A 16,303-nucleotide genomic window follows, 5' to 3' on the forward strand; every position below is an offset into this window, starting at 1 on the left:
GTCAGTAAATAAGAACAAAAAAACTATACTCATCCTTTTCTTTTGGGTGCTAGTAAGGTAAGGTTGGGTAAGACAAAGATAGTATGATTCTCTCTGTCTATGTTTGAAATGAGACAGTCCTTTGACAAAGTATATATAAATTCGAGCAATTTCTGAACGCAGCCATTCGTTGACCTTGATTGACATTGCGTTTGACAGCTTCGAATTGTTCGGCGACTGTACTCGACTACTCGTTGACCTACGAACCGAGATAAATAAACTTATTTTATAACAGTGCGTCGGCGAGATAACTCGCTCATAAATTGCGACCCAGACCTATCTATTGTCCAGTGAAAATGCCTAGCGTTGTTACTGTTAATACAACCCCTTTCGACGGGCAAAAGCCGGGTACTAGTGGTTTACGTAAAAAAGTAAAAGTTTTTCTGCAAGAAAACTACACAGAAAACTTTATCCAGAGTATTTTGGACGCTAACAAGGATAGTATCGTGGGTTCTACGCTCGTGGTGGGCGGAGATGGAAGATACCTAGTTAAAGAAGTCGTAGATAAAATTATAAAGATCTGCGCTGGAAACGGGGTACGTAAATAAATATTCATTATATTCTTCAACAACCGTATAAATAACCTATTAAAGTTTTTTCTTGCAATTAAAGTACGATTCACTGCATTCCCGACGTAGATTGCGGCTTAGCTTTTATTATTGAATAATTTCTTATCTATTTTTCATCATAAATTTACAATTGAGAACAATCACTTATTTTTTAATGTATTATTTTCGCTTATTTTTATGAAGTTTATTTCTTAATAAACGACAAGTTATCCTAAATTACTATCATAGACATAATTAACTTTCTGTGTTGCAGTTAGTGATAAAATAATTTTTCGTTCAAATATTTTAAGCAATCAATACTTTGTTCTATTGACATTGTTATTGCAATTCTAATTTTCTATCCCTTTTCACATTATTTTTGGTTAGATTTTCTCAAATATTTACTACAGTATAATTATTTAAGAGGCCTAAATAAAGTGTATGAGTTCTTATATTTAAAATTAGAAATAGTACAACCTTAAAAGTATAATTCATTGCCCAAAATTAGCTTACGATATTTACTAGATATAGGAAAGAATACCTTTTTTCACAGAAATTTATTTCATCGAATCTTCTTTTAGGTTGGCAAACTATTAGTGGGCCAAAACGGCATCCTTTCCACTCCAGCAGTGTCATGCATCATCAGAAAGTACAATACTCTTGGTAAGTCCTCAGGACACCCTGAAAATAATATTTTTTTACAACTTTATTATACTCTATAAATTGAATATACAGTAGAAGTCAATCACAATGAAAAAATCAATGATGATCAGATCAACTCTGGTCAACGTGGGACTCGAACCCACTTCCTTGGATTGCCGGTCCAATGTGTTAAATATATAAATAAAATAAAAAAGCCTTTTATTTCTGGGTTGAAACTTAATCTAAATTTTTCTAAATGTCTAATATCTAATGATCACTCCAGAACCCTCCTAAGAGGTATAGGCCTCTTCCAGAATCTGCCACTTTCTTCGGTCTTGGGCCTCCCATATCCAGTTGGCCCCCACTGTTTTAATTATGTCGTCCGACCATCGTGCCAATGGCCGTCTTCTCTTCCTCTTTCCGTCTGGACCTTTCCAGGCCGTTGTGTGAAAAGTCCACCTCTCGTCTTGGAGTCTGGCAACATGGCCAGCCCATCTCCATTTTTGTTTCTGGGCCTGGCTTAGTGCGTCTATAAGCTTAGTTTTTTCTCGGATTATGGAATGTCTGATCTTGTAAATTTTTCTTATTTTAAGTATACTCCGTTCCATGCCCCTTTGGCATGAAACTATCGTCCTTTTGGCCTTTGAAGTGAATTTCCATGTTTGGCATGCATAGATCATTGTTGGGAGTATGCACATATCCATTACCTTCTTCTTAAGCTTGATAGGTAGGTCGCTTTTTAGGGTTTCTTTTAGACTCCAGTACTTATTCCAGGTGTTTTTAGTTCTTCTCTCAATTTCCTGTTCGTTTGCATTTGGGTTGAAGCTTACTTGTTTTCCCAGGTATATGTATTGGTCGACATACTTTATATTTTCATTTTTTATAGTTATCTGATTTTTGTTGCTATTTGACATAACTTTAGTTTTGCTATAATTCATTTCAAGTCCAACTTTTTTGCTCTCTATGTTCAATGTGTTCATCATATATTCTAAGTCTTTACTACTTCTTGCAAACAGGGCCAGATCATCCGCAAATCTTAGATGTGTCAGGTTTTTTCCTCCAATATTTATGCCAAGTGATTTCTAATCTAGCTGTCTGAAAACTGATTCTAGAATCAGTTTTCAGACAGCTGTCTGAAATATAATAAATATATTAATTGTGCCAGCTGACCAACCGTCAATCCACGCGAATTTAGTCATTGCAACTGTGATGACGTCACTAGCGACATCTGCATATTAAGGTTTACAACCTTGACTTGGTTTTTAGGGTTCCGTACCCAAAGGGTAAAAACGGGACCCTATTACTAAGACTCCGCTGTCTGTCTGTCACCAGGCTGTATCTCATGAACCATGATAGTTTAGATAATTTTCACAGATGATGTATTTCTGTTGCCGCTATAACAACAAATACTAAAAAATACGGAACCCTCAGTGCGTGAGTCCGACTCGCACTTGGCCGGTTGTTTTATACTGCTTGTGTTAATCTTTTTTTTGTCTTATCCTCATGAACGAGGGATGTAACAACTTTTAGTGCTCTCCAAGCCGCTCTAAGGGTGTGATGTGCTATGTATGTTTTCATACATTTGAAACGCAGCTCCAGCTACAGCTACGTTTCAAATGTATGTAAAACAGCATAGCACATCTCTGCTCGAAACGCACCCTAACTTGGGCCCGGTGTACAGTCAATCAATTTGCTTCCTAGGCCACTATAGAGCCATGTCCTAATGAATCAATATGTTTATCTTCTACAATTGCTTATTAAGTGATGTATGTATACTGTAAGCTAGCCTAATACAATTTTTTTATTTGTTTGTGTTTACTTTCATCTGCCATCGACTTTCTTAGCATTTATGGAGTGTAACTCAAGTCAAGGCCCCACATTAACTGCAATACTGTGTATCTAATTCTGTCCTCGGTTACCGCTATGGTTATAAATGTGTATAAAATTTTTCTCTACACAATCAGCTTTAATAATTAGCAGAAAATTTAGATCGAGTTATGATATGGTATTTCAATTATATGAATCAAACCCTGTCAAACTGGGATGATAATATTGAAAGTGATTGACGCCACTTGACCTTCCAACATATAGGGGAAACTAAACCTTATTTATACTAGTCCGGATCCGGATACTCTGATTGTGATTAGTGTTTAGAAATAAACAAATATTAGGGGGCAACCTTTCGCAGATCGACCTAGCCCCAAACTAAGCAAAGTTTGTATGTACATTGTACAGTCTCCATCAGATATATCGGAGCGGTCAAGGTGCTCACAAATATCTGAACACGCCTCTATTGTCAAGGCGTTAGAGTGCGTGTTCAGATATTTTTGAGCACCTAGGCCGCTCCGATATATCTGATGGCGACTGTACTATGGGTACTAGGCTGTGGTACTAGGCGATGATATAGGACCTGATTTCGTTAAATTATCCCTTCCCAACCCACCCCTTTCTTACAAATACATCAAGTCAAAATGACAGATAAAGACAAACGATTCATAGCTAATTCAGGCCAGTAAAGGGGCCCACTGACTATCAGTCCGCCGGACGATATCGGCCTGTCAGTTAGAACAAAAATTTGACAGTCCCGAACAACTGACAGGCCGATATCGTCCGGCGGACTGATAGTCAGTGGACCCCTAGGCGTTTATGAATAGCGCCATTAATATGTAGATAAATACTCACATCAATGCCCTCACCGTGATTCGAAATCCTGCTTCATAGGGCAGGGTCATTACCGACTATACTTACCGCAAAACTAACTGGCGACTGAGATTATAAATAATCATCATGCTATCTCTTACCCTTGTTAAGACCAACCAAGAGTGAAAGAGATTGCTTTATGACCAGACTCGCCACTTCGTTTTTGGATAGTATAGGCTAGGAGGCCGTTAAATTTGCGATTGGGTCATGTATAATTGTGACGATTTCAAGAAAAAGGTACCACATTGTCGCTTACCATAAGGACGAAAATTGCTTGTATTTTTATACGAAAGACCTGTCAGAGCGTTCTTATGGCAAGCGACAATGTGGTACCTTTTGCTTTAAAACGACACAAATATTTATTTATAATCTCTTTCAGGAGGCATAGTCCTAACCGCCTCCCACAACCCAGGCGGCATCAACAACGACTTCGGCATCAAGTTCAACTGCAGCAATGGCGGACCAGCCCCTGATAACACCACCAACGAGATCCATGCGCTCACCACCACCATCAAGGAGTATAAGACCGTCCCGGACCTCAACTGCCCTGTTGATGAAACTGGCGTCTTTAACTTTACCGTGAGTAGTATTGTATTGTATTGTAGTTTGGGCTATTTTCCGCAACTCGACGACTGGCGCCTATTTTGCGTGACATGGGGGTGGGCTAGTCCTGCCAGCCCAGCTCCTCGAGGAAACCTATCAAACCTTTGATGTTGAGTAGGACCTCGGGGAGGTCTCTCGGGGATCCGAGATGTTTTGCCCTGTTTGGGGCCACTCCGTTGCACTCCAGCACCACGTGAGAGGCTGTTTCTTCTGTCTCCATGCATCCTCTGCATAGGGGACTGTCTGTGACACCTGTTATAAAAAGATGTTTGTTAAATAGTCCATGACCTGTTATGACACTGGTTACCATGCTCAGTCGGGTCTTTCCTAATTGAAGGAGCACCCTTGTGAGCTTTCCGTTGATGCCAGGCATGGCTTGTTTGGCCTGTCTGCATCCAGTCTGGTTTAGCCAATGTTCTGTGTGTAGTTTCCCTGTACGTGCCAGCAGCATTGAGCGTACCTTGCTACCGTGAGTAGTATCCTCCTAAGACCCAAGGCCCTATAGTACTTCTTCAGTTCGAATTTAAATCATATTCAATTGGAACACTCGCTTTTCCTTTGTTTCGTTTAATTTTCAAACAACGCAAAATCAACTCTATTTTTTACACTATAGGTTCAAATTTCAGTGGCAAATTTTGGATTTTTCATTTCTATTGCTGGGCCTTAGGAGGCTATAGTAGTATCAAATGTGCGTGGGCGATCCAACTTCAACTAATATAGATATCTAAAAACATGATACCCACTGACTTGCTTTTAAGATAACTGAAAACATTATCTTACAAATCTCGATGAATAAGTGGGCCAAATTAACGGTGGCATGCATGTATGTAGGTATTTTTGACGCTCCGTCACTGATAGTTAGTATTTGGAGTTGATGTACTGAGGTTTTTCTTGAGAGACTTACACTACAGTATGGCGTTCTTTAAATAGCAGTGTACATATTTATCAGTACGGTTTTTACTCACTATTATTTTTTGGCGAAAGCGACTAAAAATAATAGTGAGTAAAAACCGTACTGATAAATATTTTGAAATATGTCTCACGATAGTTTCAAGTGAGAGAAGTGTACATGTTTTAAAGCGTTGCAAGCGTCCATAGGTCACGTAACCGCTTACTATGAGGCTGTATGCTGGGTTGTCCCCAACGCGGTATATATAAAAAAACCGACCAAGTGCGAATCGGACTCGCGCACCGACGGTTCCGTACTTTTTAGTATTTGTTGTTATAGCGGCAACAGAAATACATCATCTGTGACAATTTCAACTGTCTAGCTATCACGGGTCATGAGATACAGCCTGGTGACAGACGGACAGCGGAGTCTTAGTAATAGGGTCCCGTTTTTACCCTTTGGGTACGGAACCAGATGATACCATGGCATTAGAGTTCTTATTTCTAAAAATAAGTTCTTTCGAAGTATTTTGCATCGTCATGATAATTATCTGATAAGTTGATAACTCATGTGTGTTTGTTACAAACTATTGTTTAATGAATGTGTCATACATGACAATGCAAAAATGTAACAATCTGAGATTAGATTTTTTTCCTTCTTATAGATCTTTATTAGTAGGTATCTTAGATTTGTCGCCATAACCTGCAGATCAGTTCACAGTATTAACTGATAATATGTAAATTTTATGGAAAAGATTATTATTAAAATTTTTGCTGTTGCCTCAAAACCGGTATTGAGATCCGATATTGGGCCACAATACCGGAATTCCGGAATCCATCATAATAATAATATTTTTATTGCGTTAATGTTGGTACAAATACAGGTGAAACATGAGGTTGAGGCACAACAGAATATCATTATTAATACTGGTATTGAATATGTTCACTAGAAATCTTCTCTTTATGGTAAAACGAGTCAATGAAAATTTTTTCGTAAAGACCGGCCTTACGAGCACTATAAATGGGGCCGATACATTGGAGTCAAAATCGCATTTAGTTACACCAAGCGCGCTCAGTCGTGTGGCGAATTGCATAATGGAAAGTTAAGAGTTAACTTGCAAGTTTGGTTATTAAATCGCTCAACTCTGTAAAAAAAATCTGACCTGATTCAGAGCTTCCAAAATTAAAGTACATTAAAATAGCACAAATGTTACAGGTGGACAGCAGACCATTCGTAGTAGAGGTCATCGACCCCGTCCAGGACTATGTGAGCTACATGAAGGAGATCTTCGACTTCCCCAAGATCAAGTCACTCATCCAGGGCACCAAGCAGAGGAAACCCTTCAACGTACTCATTGATTCTATGAGTGGAGGTAATTTTACTGATCATATAGTAGTTCTTAGGTACTAATAGGTAATAGGGATTATGACACATGTTTAATTTTATAACAAAATCTAGTAATAGATTTAGCACAGGAGCAATTTATCACAATAATGTGGATATTAAAATAATATATGGAAATAATACAAAAATGCAGGACCTGAAAGTTTTAAATATAAGTTTTTTTTAAACTTCCAAACAGGTTAAAAGGTTACCATTCGATTTCTTATATTTTAACCAAAAAAAAATTGTATGGCAACTATGTACATAAACGCAATATTTCACCGACAAAAACGCAATTTTCTTGTTTTGTCCATACTTCAAGATGGGCTCTCAGTGACCTTGACGTCACGTTCACATCGTTTTTTTAGAAGCGTTTCGCGAGTGAAGTAAGACTGTCGGACTTTGACTATCATTTCTGACTTTTGTATTGCTTTAATGCAATGGGTCCCATATAGACATTTGATCCTACATGCACCTGATCGATTAGTACCATTAATGAAATATTTATCCATCCATCTTCCATCTTCCTCGCGTTGTCCCGGCATTTTGCCACGGCTCATGGGAGCCTGGGGTCCGCTTGGCAACTAACCCCAAGAATTGGCGTAGGCACTAGTTTTTACGAAAGCGACTGCCATCTGACCTTCCAACCCAGAGGGGAAACTAGGCCTTGTTGGGATTAGTCCGGTTTCCTCACGATGTTTTCCTTCTCCGAAAAGCGACTGGTAAATATCAAATGATATTTCGTACATAAGTTCCGAAAAACTCATGATATATTTATCATCTAGCCTATTATCTGTGCAATGGAGCGCGACCTTCAACACGCGTTTCGTTAACCGCACGCGACGTCGAAACAATTCGATATTTATGAGGAACACTTTTTTTAAGCTTTTTGTATTTGTATAAAGATTAAGACCCTAATTTCTAAGTTATATATCAAATGAAACCTAACCTTTCAACAACCTTTCATTTTCTCTCCAGTAACCGGCCCATACGTGCAAGCCATCTTCATCGATGAGCTGGGTGCGTCCGTAAACAACGTGCGTCGAGTGACCCCACTGGAAGACTTCGGGGGCGCCCATCCTGACCCCAACCTGACTTATGCTGCTGATTTGGTCGCGGCGGTCAAAGGAGGGGACTATGATTTGGGGGCCGCTTTCGATGGCGATGGTAAGTACCAGTGGCTGTGTGCGCTTGAATTTTTTCCAAAAAGAGAATTGACAAAAAAACGTCAATTGTTTCGTTTGACAAGCATACCTATACCAAGCTGAAACGGATACAATAATGTTATCAAGTGATTCCACCGAAATATTTTGGGGGCGCCTATCCTGACCCCAACCTGACTTACGAGTATGCCGTTGATTTGGTCGTGGCGGTCAAAGGAGGGGATTATGACTTATGATGGTAAGTAGACTTACCCCGAGGACGAGGAAGACCCCGAATCACATGGATGTCCGTAGTAGATAAGAACCTCAAAGTAGCCCAAGTCAACAAGGAGACGACCCAGGACCGAGCTGCCTGGAGACGCGTGATACGGAGGGCCGACCCCAAATAAAATGGGAAAGGGCCAGGCAAAGAAGAAGAAGATGGTAAGTAGACTTATGATGGACTGTGATTTGTAGATGCGCTGTAGACTTCGCGAATCTGTCTTTGCATAAATGGCTATCCTCTGACCCTAACTTGATTTATGCTACTGATTTGGTCGCGGCGGTCATTAACTGTTTATAAGAAGACTTCGTCAATGACCCCTCATTATGACTCTGGGCGGCTTTTCATGGCGATGGTAAATACTTAATGATTCCACTGACTTAACCCACAAGTAGATATTTTCACTGACTGCTGGTTCCAACTCTAAAATCTGTGTCCAAATGCTTCACTTATTGTGCTTACTCACAGTTTCCCATCCACGTAGACCTTACGTGATATTGTATACAAATCGGAGTCTTAAATGTACAGCAATAAAGGCAAGGAAATTACACGAATTGACAGCCCTACGGTAAGCTCAAGAAGGCTTGTGTTGTGGGTATTCAGACAACGATATATTATAAATACATAGAAAACAACAATGACTCAGGAACCAATATCTGTGCCATTGCCTTCATAGGCAAGGTCACTACCCAAGTACCCACAGGTCACACCGATCGTCGGTCGGAAATAGGTATCTAGATATCATAGTGTTCCTACCGCAACATGATGTTTTCCAAGCTGTTAAAATAAACCAAACCCAATAACTTGCCGCACATGTTTGATAAACATTGGTTATTTAATTATTATTGTATAAATAACCAATTTTTATCAAACATGCACTCCGGTGGCCTAGCGATAAGAGCGTGCGACTTTCAATCCGTAGGTCGCGGGTTCAAACCCCGGCTCGTACCAATGAGTTTTTCGGAACCTATTACGTAATAATATCATTTGTTATTTGCCAGTTACTTTTCAGTGAAAAGAAAACCGTGAGGAAACAGTCCTAATAAGGCCTAGTTTCCCCTCTAGGTTGGAAGTTCAGTATGTTAGTCGCTTTCGTAAAAACTAGTGCCTACGTCCGATGGGATTAGTTGTCAAGCGGACCCCAGGCTAACGATAACGCGAGGAAGAAGGAGATTTAATTATGATTGTCTTCCGCAGGCGACCGCAATATGATAATAGGCCGTGATGCCCTCTTCGTAACTCCATCTGACTCTTTGGCTGTACTGGCGGCGCACGCGGCTCTGATCCCCTATTTCCAACGTAATGGAGTCAAGGTACTGTACTTACTTACTGCTGTGGCGCGAAGACCCGAAGTGGATCTTGGCCTCCGACACCAAAGACTGCCATGCTACTCTGTCCAAAGCCCTTTCTGTCCAGTCGACGGCGCCGAGTTCGCTTAGGATTATATTAAAGAATCCCTCGCTACGCTCAGGATTCAATTATAGAATCCTTCGCTTCGTTCAGGATTCAATGTACGCCATCGCCGTAAATATGTCATTTTGCCTTGTGACACAATCTACTATCGTGTGCTTACTTGTATCGTGCTCAAATATTTAGCAGGATAGGCCTTTAATGAGGGCTACCGCGTTTTATTTCGCCGCTAGGGGCGCTAGTGTAGGTGGAGGTCTTTCAAAATGTCAAATGCATAGAAGTTTTAGGGGTTTCAAGGTTTTTATCAGGAATTTTCACTCCTTATTCACAATTGTGGTAAATCTTTGTCCATTTTTAATTAATCATGGTAAACATATACATATAGCTCAATAAATGTTAGTAGTTTAAAAAAAGTGAAAACTAAAATATATGCAAAATTAAACAGACAGAAAAAAATGCCACATTTAGACGTTTTTGAATTTTGAGATCTGTTTTTCTGGACCTACATCTACAGTGGCGCCAACCTGTGAGCACAAAAACGATAGCCCTCATTGGCTCGCGTGCCAGTAAAGGCGCACTAGAGAGTGGAGCAGCTACATTCTAATAATGCTAATTATAAATGCTTACTCCAAAGATCACAGTTGATGCCGAAATCGGTCAGGAATCATCATCATCAATGCAATTTTTGTTATGTTTTGTAGGGCTTCGCGCGTTCCATGCCCACCGCCGCCGCTGTCGACCGCGTCGCCAACGACTTGGGGAAGGAGATCTTCGAAGTGCCCACTGGTATGAAAATCATCATCATCATATATTTAAGAGTTAGACTCTTGTCGGGCGAGCGATTTCCATGTATGTCGGTCCTCTACATTCTCCTTGACAGCCTGATACGACACGACGTTGAGTTTTTTCTTTACTTGATCTATGTACGTTCTCCTTGGTCCCTCCGTCTCCTTCCCTTGGTATGAAAATACTCACTGTTAATATATCGATACCCTAGTTCACACTCGCACTAATTACGATAAACTTTTTGTTGTAAACACAAATCAGGTAGTACCATAGTGGACCGATTTATGTCACAATCACAACCAAAATTTCCGCATAATCAGTACGAGTGTCAACTTTGTCAACTAGGGTATCGATATATGTACAGTCGCCATCAGATATTTCGGAGCGGCCGAGGTGGTCAAATATATCTGAACACGCACTCTAGCCCCTTGACAATAGAGGCGTGTTCAGATATTTGTGAGCGCCTCGGCCGCTGTGATATACCTGATGGCGACTACATGTGTACTAACGGGTCTGTCTTGAATTTTTTCTAAAAAGAAATCGACAAAAATCTATACTATTCGTAATTATCAAACCTACTCACAAAATTTCACGAGAATCAGTTAAAAATGCGATCTCATATACATGCATATTTCCTATAGACCTAGCATTACATAGATCAGCTATACGCGTGCGCCCGTGAGGGACAAAACATACGCAATGCGACAATATGATTGGCCGAGAAGATTTGTAGCCCACCATAAACCATACTAAATTTACGGTGGGGAATAAAAAAAATGTGAGACTGTGACAAAGACAAACAATAACAGCGCTTTCTCTGCTAGTCCTACTGAAAGATACATAAGACTATCCCGTTCGGTCATTTCCCCCCGCCCCTCATGACCGATCCAGGTATACTAGATTCATGATATTTCCGCATGCATTTTAATTTTCTTAAGCTGAAACTGAGGCTCTTCACGCTGGCTCGGTCAATGATGCAAACTTTTTTACCATTGACGTTTCTTCACACAGTCATTTAATTTATTCGTTTTATTACTTAGTACGTACTTAACGACAGGCTAATATTAACCTTATGTTTTATTACTTAAGGTTGGAAATACTTCGGTAACCTAATGGACGCTGGTCGCCTCTCCCTCTGCGGGGAAGAGAGTTTCGGCACCGGCTCAGACCACGTGCGAGAAAAGGACGGACTATGGGCCGCTCTCGCTTGGCTGTCAGTCATAGCTGTCACCGGCAAATCAGTGGAGGAGATACTGAAGGAACACTGGGCCAAATACGGAAGGAACTACTTTACTAGGTGAGTATTAAAGTTCTAAACAAGCTAGTGTGGGAAAGAGAGCTTGGCGCAGACTATGCGTGAGAAAAGGACGGACTATAGGCTATAGCTTGGTACTGTCATCGCTGTCACGTGCAAATCAGTTGAGGAGATACTGAAGGAACACTGGGCTAAATACGGAAGGAACTACTTTACTAGGTGAGTATTAAACTTCTAAATCCCTTGGCAAGCTAGTGTGGGAAAGAGAGCTTGGCTTAGACTATGCGTGAGCAAAGGAAGGACTATGGGCCGCTTCCGGCTCCCGCTTGGCTGTCAGTCATAGAGTAGGGGAGTATTGTCTTTTACTAAAGTTCTAAATCCCTTGGCAAAGTGGGATACTCCTGCCCATACCTATATCAATTTACGATTTTTATTTCAGATACGACTACGAAGAATGCGCCAGCGACCCGTGCAACGAGATGATGACCGCCCTCGAGCAACGCATGACCGCGTCCGGCTTCGTCGGTTCATCTCACACGTCCGGTTCAAAGACCTACATCGTTAAAGTGGCCGATAACTTCTCTTACATGGACCCTATCGACCGTAGCGTGGCTATGAAACAGGTATGTCTAGACAGGTTCGCCCTGTGAAGATAGGAATCTAATAATACTATTGCAGCGAGATTATGACCGGCCTGGAGCAACGCATGACCGCGTCCGGCTTCGTCGGTTCATCTCACACGTCGGGTTCAAAGAACTACATCGTTAAAGTGGCCGATAACTTCTCTTACATGGACCCTATCGACCGTAGTGTGGCTATGAAACAGGTATGTCTTGGCAGGGTCGCCCTGTGAAAATATGTGACCGGAGCCGTGATAGGAGCCGTGGCTGGGTCGCCATGTGATGTTAAAGACCTACGTCGTTAAATTGGCCGATAACTTTTCATACATGAACCCTATCGACTGTAACTGAAACAGGTATGCCTAGTCAGGGTCGCCCTGTGAAGATAGGAATATAATAATACTACTGCAACGAGATTATGACCGTCGAGCAACGCATGACCGCGCCCGTCTTCGTCAGTTCATCTCACAAAGACTTATGTGGTCAAAGTGGCTGACAAACTTCTACATGGACCCTATTGACCGTAGCGTTGCTATGAAACAGGGGCCCATTTCTCGAACGATATTAGTCTAATATTATTAGTGTATTGTTATGGCAGCCCATACGATTTGACAGTTCGTGGACTAATAATTTTAGTCTCTACAGGGTCGCCCTGTGAAGAAATGTGCCTTATAGGTGCCTTGGCAGGATCGCCATGTGATGGTCAAGATCTACGTCGTTAAAGTGGTTGATAACTTCTCCTTCGTGGACCCTATTGACCGTAGCGTGACTATGACTATTTTTAGGGTTCCGTATACAAAATTGGAAAAACGGAACCCTTATAATTTCGTCATGTCCGTCTGTCCATCCGTCCGTCAACGTGTGGCAACGTTTAAAAAAAGTATTTGATTCGGTGAATATTTTTGAAAAAAATCGCTTCAAAAGTTCAAAAAATGTGGCTTAATTGGCACGCCCGCCATCGATATACCCAGTCAAACAAGCATCAGTCAAAAGGGAAAATCCAATTAGAAAATTACTGTGTACTCGCTGGAAACCACAATGTAGCTTATAGTCTTCGTCTTCTTAAATGACTTTTTCGTCCAAGACGGTAATCTGTTAAACAAAAGCCATTGTCTCTTTTGTGTGAACGGTCGGCCATTGTGTGTGAGCGCCGCACGCGCCAACACACAATGGCCAACAGCTCACACAAAAGAGACAATGGCTTTTGTTTAACATATTACCGTCTTAGACGAAAAAGTCATTTGAGATTATGCAGACTATACCTTATTTGTTTGTTAAGAAAATAACTTATTGTACGTTTTGCATTTCGTGATCAGGGTCTGAGGATTATCTTCGAAGACGGGTCTCGCATCGTGCTGCGCCTGAGCGGAACCGGCAGCTCCGGAGCTACTGTCAGGTTAATATTGTATATTATTTATTTGAAGATCATTTTCTACTACAGCCGCTTTGAGATATATCCGTGTAAGATGCTCACGAATGATCACGAATATATTTGTGAAATTGGGGCTATCGCGCATACATCGGAAATTCTAATTTGAATGTGACTGTTGGTGTGTGGTCATAGAAATATGTCAGACAGAATTGTAAAATTTTGTAAAACAGACAGACTGAGTTTAAGACGAAGTTCAACAGATTTAATTATTAAAACCGTGCACAATATCGATTTGTTTGATTAATTTGTTTACACATTTTAGTTATACCATAGACATTAAAGTCAGAATTGCAGATGTGTCTGGATCTAGAATGCATCTTGTTAATCTATTTTGAATCACCCTGTGTTTTATTTCCCTTCTACTTTGATTCGTCTGCAAGTATTTCTTTTAATCAATTCATTATTTTTGACCCAATCGACATACATTTTAATAGACTTACAAGAAGAAAAACATTTTGCTTGTATTTTTCAGACTATACATCGACTCGTACGAAGCCGCGGACGTCCTGGGCGACGCGCAGGTGATGCTGCGACCGCTGATCCAGGTGGCGCTGCAACTATCCCAACTGCAGAAGTTCACCGGCCGCGACGCCCCCACCGTTATTACATAAGTTACTATATAAAGTGGTTGCTTATACACAAGAAAATGGTAAACTACCTGATGCATTTGGCCAAAAGTGTAAACAAACGTTACCTCAATTTTTAAATTAAAAAATCAAATATTTTTTTTTATTTCAAGTGACTCTTTGTGAAACATCAAAACGATTTGTTACGTTTAAAACGCATTCTTTGTTTAATTCGCAAAACATATTTTATCTTATTTTTTTAGTGTTTTCGTTGATTTTATAACCGCTGCCATTATTACCAAATTAGTGCCCGGGGCCTTGGTAATGTTTTTCGTTTGTAAATCTCGTTTATAGTTTATATAGTATTGTGAAAAACACAAATTAAAATATTATCATAAGTGATTTAATTTGTTCTTAGGGGAAACAGGCCTATTGGCCTACAAATTTGGCCGAATCCATAGGCGACCTTTATACAGGGTAACGACTCGGCGTTCATTTTCTATTTCCAGAAGAAGTAACATTATTATAAACATTTACAAAACAGATCGATTTATGAGCACCTTATCCAGTTAAACATATTTAATGCTATTTAAATCGACACAATTATTCAATATATCTATAAATAAAACAGAATTAAATAACTAACCTATAAAACTTAAAAACTAAATTTAAAAATAAATAAAACTAAACTTAAAATAAATAACTAATTAAAATCTTTATAAATTCTGAAAGCTTTTATGTACTTCTATTTATAAAATGTATTTTTTGCTAAATATTTATTTATAGAGATTTTATAAATGTAAATGAAATTTAATTTTATATGCCCAATTATTAAGTATTTTGCACGATCTATATCTAAAGTTATAAAAAATTGTTATAATAATTTGTAAAATTATGGGACGAAAGTTGCAATATTAAAAAAGTGTCTATGTTGTTTATCTGTTACCAAATGAATTATGTTGTATTGAACCTTGTTTAATAAAATAAAATAAGTACTTATTTAATGCAGGTTTTATTTATCAACACAGAACTGGACCTTTAGATTGTTTTAAAATATGACTATAGTAGTAGTAGACAAATGTCAGTAAATAAGAACAAACAAACTATACTCATCCTTTTCTTTTGGGTGCTAGTACCTAGTGTGAGACAAAGATGAAAGAAGTATGATTCTCTCTGTCTATGTTTGAAATGAGACAGTCCTTTGACAAACTATAGATTCAGTTTTATTAACAACTTGTTGTTTTGAACTGGATTTGATACGACCTTGAGGATCGTGTTGGTGATTGGCGCATCTCACGCACGACTTTTGCATGCACCAATCAGCGTGAGGGACTTCCGGTTCGAACGCCATCTTGATAGTAGCCTCGTGATTAATTCCTTTGTTTTTTGCTCATTAATATTAATAATATTGTTTAAAGTGTAATATCGATAGCTTTATTATACAATAATCTAATGTGATAGTGTGCAGTGAATGGAAAATTAATCTCAAAGCGTGTTTAACCACCATTTTGGAGTCAACGGCCGGTAGTCCACGTGCTTCTCGTAAAATCCAGCTATCGGTTTTACGAGACAACTACAACAACCACCGAACAGCGTCGTGCTCTAAGAGCATTTATTTTGTTCCTACCCTTTTACGTGACATTGGCTACGGGCAACACCGCCCTCAAGTCCATCAAGAAAAGAAGAAGAAGAATCAGCGTGAGCGATCTTCAGTCGTACCAAAATAAGATCAAAACTGTTGTTATAGTTGGTCAAGCAAATCTTGTCAGTAGAAAAAGGCGCGAAATTCAAATTTTCTATGGGACGATAACCCTTCGTGCGTATATTTTTGAAATTTTCCGCCTTTTTTCGGACTTCAAAATTCATTGTCATATTCTAGTTAGTATCACTATAAATATCTGGGAGACCGAGCTTTGCTCGGAAAACATATGAAAACTCAAAAATGCGCGTTTTCCCAGAGACAAGCCTTAGCTAGATCGATTTTTCGCCCCCGAAAAATCCCATA

General features: G+C 39.7%; 1 protein-coding gene across 1 annotated transcript; it reads left to right on the top strand.

Annotated features, from left to right (window-relative positions):
• The first annotated feature begins 209 nt into the window (after window positions 1–209).
• LOC134746792 (phosphoglucomutase) lies at window positions 210–15,150 on the top strand. Its single transcript, XM_063681334.1, has 11 exons — window positions 210–575; window positions 1,169–1,250; window positions 4,309–4,508; window positions 6,637–6,793; window positions 7,783–7,971; window positions 9,427–9,542; window positions 10,341–10,425; window positions 11,515–11,722; window positions 12,120–12,303; window positions 13,617–13,696; window positions 14,205–15,150. Exons 1-11 carry the CDS (start codon window positions 336–338, stop codon window positions 14,341–14,343), a joined length of 1,680 nt encoding a protein of 559 aa, XP_063537404.1. The 5' UTR covers window positions 210–335; the 3' UTR covers window positions 14,344–15,150.
• The last annotated feature ends 1,153 nt before the right edge of the window (window positions 15,151–16,303 follow it).

Source organism: Cydia strobilella, chromosome 13 (assembly GCF_947568885.1).
Source record: "Cydia strobilella chromosome 13, ilCydStro3.1, whole genome shotgun sequence".
Lineage (NCBI taxonomy): Eukaryota > Metazoa > Arthropoda > Insecta > Lepidoptera > Tortricidae > Cydia > Cydia strobilella.